The sequence below is a fragment of the Elephantulus edwardii genome, unplaced genomic scaffold, assembly GCF_000299155.1.
Source record: "Elephantulus edwardii isolate Elephantulus edwardi_28Jun2011 unplaced genomic scaffold, EleEdw1.0 scaffold00021, whole genome shotgun sequence".
Classification (NCBI taxonomy): domain Eukaryota; kingdom Metazoa; phylum Chordata; class Mammalia; order Macroscelidea; family Macroscelididae; genus Elephantulus; species Elephantulus edwardii.
The window spans coordinates 19,822,636-19,832,422 of NW_006399771.1; the positions used below are offsets into that span (position 1 = coordinate 19,822,636).

The 9,787-nt window shown below is 40.4% G+C and overlaps 1 protein-coding gene across 1 annotated transcript; it reads left to right on the top strand.

The window, feature by feature from the left end:
• The first annotated feature begins 1,280 nt into the window (after positions 1–1,280).
• Positions 1,281–4,498, top strand: BBS10 (Bardet-Biedl syndrome 10). Its single transcript, XM_006882590.1, has 3 exons — positions 1,281–1,359; positions 1,845–2,259; positions 2,539–4,498. The coding sequence occupies exons 1-3, from the start codon at positions 1,281–1,283 to the stop codon at positions 4,496–4,498; spliced, it is 2,454 nt and encodes an 817-aa protein (XP_006882652.1).
• The last annotated feature ends 5,289 nt before the right edge of the window (positions 4,499–9,787 follow it).

A 9,787-nucleotide genomic window follows, 5' to 3' on the forward strand; every position in this document is an offset into this window, starting at 1 on the left:
AAGAAAAATGCCATGAAACATTTGAACTGATGAGCCACAGAATTCTAGATGATCTTTCATTTTTTTTTTAGCATGCTAATGGTATATCTAAGTTAAACTTCCTGTTTAGTGGCCATTTATAAATTCAAGCCCTACCACTGGTCAGTTTTGTACAGTAGAATAAAAGTATGTTATCTACAGTGTAAGTATAGCACACTGTCAAATTCTTTTCTTTAAGGTGCATAGTTAATGTATGATAGTTATAGGTTACTGTTTTGTAATGTATTACATTTCTATTATTCCTAAGCTGTTATAAATGTTTGCAGACAAAAGAATTTTTTAAATGATCTGTGTGATTATGCTCACTTCTACAAGTAAGCATTCTAAATAAACTTTTTTTAAAAATAAACTGTGATCAAAAGACTTTTGAATCTAACATATAACCAATAAATTGTGTAATAATCTTAGTTAGGAATAGTTGCAAAGAATGATGAAAAGCTTGGAATGTATTTAACAGAACCTCCACTGTATGCTTTTCTTGGTTCTTTATATTCATTCCTCTTGAATCCTCATAACCTTACAGTAGAAGTTACCTGGATTTGTTGGCTTGTCGAATGCTGTGGAGTCAATTTCTATTCAGTGTCCTCATGTGACAAGAACTACTCACTCGGGGTATTTTTAGAAAATACGCTTTGGGAAGCAAATCACTAGCCTAAGTTAAATGACTGTTAAGGCCACGGACTACTAAAAGTGCTATCAAATACTAAGTTTGTCAGTTCACAGTTGACTCCAATGCTCTTGTTCTTTGCACTTTTAACTCTCATTTTGTCCGTTTACTATCCAGTGTTAGGAATAATCTGCTTAGATGTGTAATTTAACCCTTGTGACAAGTACTGGTAAACTAGTTGAGTGGGCTCCTGCTCTTGGTTACCTGTGCATGGCACTGGATTTCAAAGGCCATTTTTTCCAAAGTAGACCAACAGGCTTTTGTTCTGAGACATTTCTGAGTGGCCTCTGAACTCCCCTTTGGTTAGTAACTAAGCGTGTTAACCAACTATACCACCCACACCTAAACTATACCGAGTGCACCGAGATGAGTCCAGGTTCATCTGGCTGATCATAAACTGGGTCAATTTTACTAATTCGAGGGAGGAGAGGAGAGGATTTAAGGTTTCTCTTCATGCATAGGATTAAGGGGGGAGAGAAATTTGCTTTCAAATTAAAGCTTGTTTTCAATGCAAGCGTCTACAAACTCATTTTCTTACTAATGTGATGACAAGAGGTGTCCTGCTATTATACTAATGGTTAGTCAGGAGTGTAGTAACTTAGCAGTTACGTGGTGGGACAGCTACAAGGACTTGGCTGCCGAGTATGCAGGTGGTAATGCCCGCGGCTGAAATCCACCAGCCGCTCCTAGAGAACGGGTGGTCTCCTCCAGTGCGCTTTACAGCCTCGCTCGGGAGTTAACTGCTACTCCACTGTCCAGTTTCACTGTGAAACTACTGACCACCTAAAGAAACTTAATGATCACCTTAATACTACTTTTACTAAAACACTGCTAAAGGGGGAAAAAATCAAATTTGCGGTTACTTGGTAAAGCCTGAACCCAAAAGATTGTGGCAAACCTCCAGAAAGCACTCTTTTGAATCCCGAAAAATTGTAATGGGAGGAATGAAAGTAACTAATGAGGTCTTTGTCCGAAGCCATTTTGTACAAAATAAGCAGCAGCATTGCTGGAGGAAAGGGAATGCGTTCTTCCTGCGTCATTCCTTTCCTCACACCGGCTACTGTCGTGACATCGAAAAGATGCAAGGATGTGAAGAAATTCTTCCACTAGCGTAAGAGGGAATGCGATCTCGCGTTAGGAAGAGATGCTGTAGCGTTCCGGGGTTCTGGCTCTTCGCGGACAAGGCGGGGCGCCTCCGACTGGCGGAGCCGCGGAGAGAGGCCTGAAGGACAATCAGTCAGCCCAATCAAAATGGTGCGCTGCCCAGATTCTGGCGCCGTTCCCGCCCTTTCCGTTTCCGGTGTCGCGCCGCTCGGGGCTGGCTGGCAGGCAAGGTGGCGGCTGGAAGTAACGGAAACCCAGAGGGCTATGGCCGCCGCGGCTTCTCTGAAGGTGGCCTTGCGGGTTGCAGAAGTGCTAGAAAGCATCGTGAGCAACTGCGTGGGTCCCGAAGGGCGGCAGGTTCTGTGCACGAAATCTACTGGCGAGGTTCTGCTCAGCCGGGATGGAGGCCGCCTCCTGGAGGCGCTGCACTTAGAGCATCCCATAGCCAGGTACATACCCCACAGAGGAGCCCGTAGCTGGGGTCCCCGGACTCGCACCCAGAGCTTCTGATCCCCCCATGAGACCACTGTCTTGAAAGAATGGATTCTGATAGAGCGGAAACATTTATTCTCCCATCCCATCAACACTTAATCCCTCTTGTGCTCCTCGCCTGACCCCACACTAGGCTTAAGAACTAGAACTAAGTGTAACGAGAAAGAGGGGGAAATAGGACCAATATCCTGTAAGAACATGAGTTTAATCTAAATTCCTGTTTCCCCCCCATACAGGATGGTGGTGGCATGTGCTTCCAATCATCTCAAAAAAACAGGAGATGGTGCTAAAACGTTTATTATCTATCTTTGCCATTTGCTCCGAGGACTTGATGCAGCCATACACAAAGAAGAAGATTCTTTGATTTCTGAGTGTATCCAAACCCATGGAAGGCATTGGAAAAATTGTTGTCAGTGGAAATATATTTCTCAAGCTCTTCTCAAGTTTCAAACACAAGTACTAGACTACATTTTGGACCAGTGCTTAAGTAGACACTTTTTGTCTGTCTTTAATTCATCCACTAAAGAGAAAACATTATGTAGAGGCTCTATAGAGTTGCTCTTAGAAGCATACTTTTGTGGAAGAGTGGGAAAAAATAATCACACATTTATTTCAAAGTTGATGTGTGACTACTTTTTCAAGTGTGTGGTTTATAAAAGTGGGGTAGAAGAAGTATTTGAGTTAGTGGATGACTGTTTCATTGAGCTGAATGTTGGTGTTGCTGGTCTTCCTGTTGCAGATTCTAGGATCTTAGATGGACTTGTGCTTCACAGAGATTTTTCTGTGTACTGCCCAGTAGATGGTGACATCAGAATAGTGATAGTAACAGAAACTATTCAGCCCCATTTTTCAGCTGCTGTATCAGAATGTGTTCTAAATTCAGAAGCACAACTTCAGGCTTCTCAATCTTGGATTTTGGAAAAGACAAAAGCAATAATGAACTATTTACAGAGTCAGAACATAAAATTGCTCCTATCTAGTGTGAAACAACCGGACTTAGTTATTTATTATGCAAAACTGAATGGCATATCAGTGGTGGAGTGTTTGTCATCAGAAGAAATTTCTCTCATTCAAAGAATCACTGGTCTTTCTCCTTGTCTAGTACCACAGACATGTTCACAACATGAAATCACAAGTGCTTTGGTGAAATTTTGCAAGCCCCTTGTCATTAAATCTAAAAGATATGTTCATCTTGGCTTGATTAGCACATGTTTGTTTATGCCACACTGTATAATTCTTTGTGGACCAGTTCAGGGTCTTGTTGAACAACACAAGTATGCCCTGCATGGAGCTTTTAAAATGCTTTGGCTGTTATGTAAAGACCTTGATCTGAGTTACTTGTTACAAGCCAGTGTTCAAAATGATACATCAAGTCCTTATATTTATAAGAGTAGTAGAGAAAGTGATGTATTTCAAGAAGTTGATAATGATTCAATGCAAAGACTGAATGAAGGCACACTTGCAAAGAACAAAGTTGAACAGGCTGCTAAAACACATTCGAAAGTCCATTCAAATTTGAAGATTCCAGATGTAAAATTAGGGGCATATCTTCCATGTTCAGTGCAAAAATTGGCACCAAAAAATAATTACCAAACAAACAGCACACTGAAATGCACATCTCAGAACCAAACTAGGATGTTTGATGATTATGGACAATTAATTGAGAGTAAATTCACTGCTAATTTAACAACAGAAAACAGAATAGAAGTGTCTCCTGAAAATATGCAAAGCACAAAAAGCACTGGCAGCAGACAAACCTTACCAATGAGTCATAAATCAATGAAGAGTTACTGTGCTGCTTCAGTATCAGCAGGTTGTGTTTTGCCAGTGGGTGGTAATTTTGAGATCTTACTACATTACTATCTTCTTAACTATGCCAAAAAATGCCAGAAATCAGAGGAAACCTTACTAAGTATGATAATAGCTAATGCACTTTTAAGCATTCCCAAGATTCTTTATAAGTCTACAAAAGGAAATTATAGCTTTCCACAAATATATGTAAGAGCTCTCCATGCATTGCAAACCAATCAGCCAGTGGTATGCACTCACAATGGCTTGGAATCTGTCTCAGGTAAATACCAGCTGCTAACCTCAGTTCTTCAGTGTTTAGCAAAAATTTTGACCATTGATTTAATAATCAATATTAAGAGACAACCTCAGGAAGTTTATGATCACGATTCAGAAGATGAACTATAAAATTTGAAAAAAATTTTAAAACCGAATTTCTTAGTCAATTCAAATTGTAAGATAAAGCGGGTGTGCGATGCTGATTTTCAAGTTGGTTTAGCCTGTGTAGGGAAATGATGTGGTTTTGAAAGTCTTTAGAGGTATAAGAAGTCCGTCACATCAGGAAAACAAAGATCTGACTAAGCATACTTTTTTCTTCATCTGTTTGTCCGTGTCTTAACTCTATACTAATCTGTTTGTTTACAGCACTCTTTATTCTTCTCTTATGTTTTTCACTCTTTACTCTTCATCTCTTAACAGTTTTTCTGTGTTTAACTCAGAATCTTCTATCAAATTTGAGTGAGGACTTAATATGCCCTCGTGTTTTAATTTTCCTTTCATATAAAACATGTTATCTACTTCATTTAAAATAATTTTCCCAGTTAGTAATTTCTAAAGCAATAAGTAAAATGTTTCAGTACTTTCTCTCGGAAAGTATATACAATTATTTTTTACTTTTATGTGTCCCTTTAGTTCTATTTTCTGTGGAAGCTCCTGATTAGATTTTTCCTGTTCTTACATCATTGGATATATGTTACCAGAAGTAAAATTTTGTGCTTTGTGAACTTACTGCTTTCATAATATAAAGGAAATTAAATCCATGCTTTCATTATCTGACCACTAAAAATGTATAAAGATAATTTGTGACCTTGGCTGATTTTTCTTTATTTTGGGTTAATAGCAAGAGTTCAGTAATAGCATAAATTGAGAATTATTCGTAAAGTGAATTTAGGGAGCTCTGGTGGCATATTGGGTAAGGAGTTTTACTATCATCCTAACAACAAGTGTTTCAAATCTACTACTGCTCTAAGGGAGAAATATACGCTGTCTCCTGCCTGATTTACAGCTTCTGAGAACTCACTATCAGAACGATATCAGCTATGAGGGCATATAACAATGTGAATTTACCAATGTGAATAGTTTGTTGAAAATTTTTGAAAATAGAAATACTGTGCATATAGCTGTAGGTTACAGTGTCTGACATCTTCTGATCACACCAGAAAAGGTGGTATGTTTATGCTAAGTGTTCAGAAGTGGTTGTTGAGTATTCTTCTATAATCAAAAGACAAATTATGTTAAGAAAATTGGTCAGGGACCTCTCCAGAGTGCTGAAGAGCAACAATGTCAGTCTAAAGAGTAAAATGTGCCTGATCCAGCCCATGGTCTTCACAATTACTAATATAAATAAAGATACATTTACTAAATGTGACATCAGGATTGGAGGAAGATTCATCAACAACCTGCATTATGCACATGATACAACCCTGCTTGCTGAAACTGAGGACCTGAAGCACTTGCTGCAGAAGGTCAAGCACTGCAGCCTTCAATATTGATTGAAGCTCAACATCAAGAAAACAAAGATTCTCAGCATGGGGCCAATTGACAGCATCATAATGGATGGTGAAGTGAGAGATTGAGATTAACAGTTTTAATTTGCTTGGCTCAACAATCAGTACTCTTGGTACTAGCAGCCAGGAAATCAAGAGACTAGTTAATTGCATTGTCAAAGTCAGCTGTGAGGGATCTCGCTAGAGTACTGAAGAGCAGTGATGTTAGGCTGGAGACTAAAGTGAGCCTGATTCAGTCCATCGTCTTCGCAATTGTGTGCTATGCATCAGAGAGCTGGACAATGACTAAGGATGATAGAAAATTGATGCCTTTGAGCTGTGGTGCTGGAGAAGAGTGTTGAATATACCATGGACTGCTAGGAGAACCAACAGGTTTGACCTGGAGAGGATGAAACCAGGCTGCTCCTTGGAGGCAAGGATTCTGAAGCATCATCTGGCATACTTTGGACATGTTGCAAGGAGGGACCTGTCCTTGGAGAGGTACATCATGTTTGGGAGGGTGGAGGGACAGCAAAGAGAGGAAGACCCTCAATGAGATGGATCAGTTCAGTGATTGGGGTAATGGGAGGAGGTGTGTTAGAGATGGTGAGGGTGAGACAGGATAGAACAGGGTTTAGGGCTCTTGTACATATGGTCACTATGAGTTGCAAGCAACTCGACAGCACAGAACAATTTGTATTACTTGCTGTAAGGTTTGCAGCACTATGTATACGGTGCTGAACAGAGCAGACCTGACTTTTATCCTCATACACCTTTCCTAAAGTTTAGTAGATATGTAACAGTTAATTGGGTTGGTATTGAATTTAAGAAAGTTGATGAAAAACATTCAATAACTGCTAAGCAGTCTTCAACATGGGTTGAAACACAGTATCAAGAAAGCAAAAGTTCTCACCACTGGGTCATTTTGTAGCACCATGATAAACACAGAAGAGAGATTGTTAACAATTTCAACTTGCTTGGTTCCATCATTAACACTCCTGGCATCATGAGTTGGGAAATCAAAAGATGAATTGCAGCAATGAATGAATGGGAATCCAAATTCTCTGTACATGTTCATTAAAATTATTAAAAAAAATATGAATTGCATTAGGAAAGTCTGCCAGGGACTTCTCCAGAGTACTGAAGAACAATGTTAGAGACCAAAGTGTCCACAATCCAAGCCATGGTCTTCACAATTACATGCTATGTATCAGAGAGTTGGACAGTAACTAAGGATCACAAAAGAAAAGTCAATGGCTTTGAGTTGTGCTGAAGAAGATTATTCTATATACCATAGACCTCGAAGAGAATAAACAGCTCTCTTACTGGGGAGTGTGAGACCAAGTTTCTCCTTGAAGGATTTTGAGATTGCATCTCACATACTTTGGGCACATAACCAAGAGGGACCAGTCCTTGGAGAAAGACATGCTTGGAAGGGTGGAGGGACAGAACAAGAGAAGACCTTGGATGAGACAAATTGACACAGTAATGGAGTAGGTATGTTGGAGTTAGTGAGATTGGCCCAGGATAGGACTGTGTTTAGATCTGTTGTTCATAGTGTCAATTCAGTGCCACCTAACAACATCAACTTTCGGAAACAGAATCTTGTGGCACTAGAGACATTTATCGCCAATGTCAGATGGATCTTGGCAGAAAGCTGAGAGTACTAGGGGGATACCTAGCTGTGTTTCACTGACTATGCAAAGGCATTTGACTGTGTAGATCACAACAGATTGTGGCTAACCTTGAGGAGAATGAGAATCCCAGAACAGTGATTGTGCTTAAGCGAAACCTATACTTGGACCAGGGAGCAGTCCTCAGAACAGAGTAAGGAAACACTGCATGGTTCCAAATCAGGAAAGGAGTGCACCAGGGATGTGTCCTGTTTCCATACTTTTTCAATTTATATGCAGAACAGATAATTCGAGAGGCTTTGTCAATCCAGAGACAAAGGTGCACCTGATCCAGGCCATGGTCTTCGCATCAGAGAGCTGGACAATGACTAAGGATGACAGAGGAACAATCAATGCCTTTGAATTGTAGTGCTGGAGAAGATTCTTGGACATACCATAGATTGCCAAGAAAACAATAGGGTCTGCCTTAGAGAGATTGAAACCAAGTTTCTCCTTGGGACTTGTATTTTGAAGCTCCATTTCACATACTTTGTGCACTTGGCCAGGAGGGACCAGTCCTTGGAGAAGGACAGCATGCTTGAAAGGGTGGAGGGACAGTGCAGGAGAAGAAGACACCAGTAAGAGGCATTGATACAGTAACTGGGCAAGGGGCAGGTATGTTGGAGTCAGACTGGATAAGGATAGGACAGTCTTCATAGATGTTGTACACAGAGTCTCCATGGGTCACAGGTGACTCAACAGTACATAAGAATGGCATACCATGTTGATGTCCATTCAATTAAGACTCATAACAACCCTATGAACAACCATTCAGAACCTTTCCCTATCTTGCACCATTCTCACAATCACCAACATGCTCAAGTCCATTGTTGCAGTTTGTGTGTCAGCCTACCTCATTGAGTCTTACTCTCTTTAACTTTAAACCCTTCCAGCATGATGTGGTGCATTTTTTTTCCATGACCCAGACACCCGTAACAGCAGGCCCCAAATATTTGAGACAAAGTTTCATCATACATACCTCTATGGAGCATGTCTAGAGAACAGAAAATGGGACGTGGAGGCATGAGTGTCTCTGAAAGGGCCAGCAGGAGTGAGAACACAGCTCCTCACTGCCCCAGAGAAGATAGCAAATAAAGAGCCAGTAGCTCAGTTCCATTGTGCCTCTGAAGACACACCAGCATGAAGAGGCTCATTTATTCATTGTGGACTCACAGACTGTGGTACCAAGGGGGGGGGGGCATTATTAGGGAAGTAAATTGGAGAGTGGGGGAAGCAAAGGATATCACCCAATTTGTAAGTCCCAGGTTTTAATCCGGAAACCCCAAGGTAGAATTCCTCAGTTAGTCCAGGCTCTGGTTTCAGACACAGTCAGCTTTTCCTTCCATCACCTAGCAAGAATAGCAAAGCTTTTAACTGTGGCCAGCACAAATGCAAGATACCTCAGGTAACATTTTGCCTTTGTAATGCTACAGTCTCTCCACTGCTGTCACCAGGGTCTCACTCTCACCAAGGTCACACTAATCTCCCCCAAGTCTTGTTGCTCAGTGTGGGAAGCACTCTCTTATCTTAGTCCCACAGCTGTTGATAAATTGCAAGACCGTGTGTCTGCAGTTAAGGTAGCCAGAGACCAATGAGGCTAAGGTAATGACAAGAAAAGCCAACTTTTAAGCTTACACCATAGGAATACCCTGCCTCTAAGTCAGAGCTGCTTGTTCTTTTGGCAGTCCATGATACATGCAGTACGCTTCACCAAAACCACAGTTCACAGGCCTCAATTCTTTGATCTTTTTTTCAGATGCAGAGGAAAGAGTTGAAAAGACTATAGCTTGTATCAAGAGTGCCTTAGTCCTTAGACGGACATTATTGCTCTTTAACACCAAGGTGAGGTCCTTGGCAGCATATTTTCCTCATGCCACTTAGGATTTCTTGATTTGCTGCTATTGTGGATATTTACTGTAGGAACAATTAAAATTAAGTCGTTGACAACTTTAGTCTTTTCCCCATCTACCCTGATCTTGCCTGTTGGTCCAGTGGTGAGAATGGTTTTTTCTCAATGTTGAGATGTAATTCATATTGAAGGCTTTAGGTTTTTACCTTTAGTTAGTACTTCATTGTAGAAGAAAAAATATACATTAACTCTTCAGCTAAGTATTTTTTAATATAATTTTCAAAAATACCTCCCAGTCTACCTGACACAACATTTCTTTCCTCGGAAGCCTTTATTAAACTAATTTTAATTTAATTGAATCAACACAAGCCATTGTCATGTTCTTCCCCAAACAAAAATCATTTAATAG

Excerpts from the sequence above, each read along its gene's own strand:
- BBS10 (XM_006882590.1), top strand. The coding sequence starts at position 1,281 with ATGGTTAGTCAGGAGTGTAGTAACTTAGCAGTTACGTGGTGGGACAGC. Across the intron at positions 1,360-1,844 it reads GGCTGCCGAGTATGCAGGTG|GAAGAGATGCTGTAGCGTTC; the intron begins GTAATGCCCGCG and ends ATCTCGCGTTAG. Across the intron at positions 2,260-2,538 it reads TTAGAGCATCCCATAGCCAG|GATGGTGGTGGCATGTGCTT; the intron begins GTACATACCCCA and ends CCCCCCATACAG.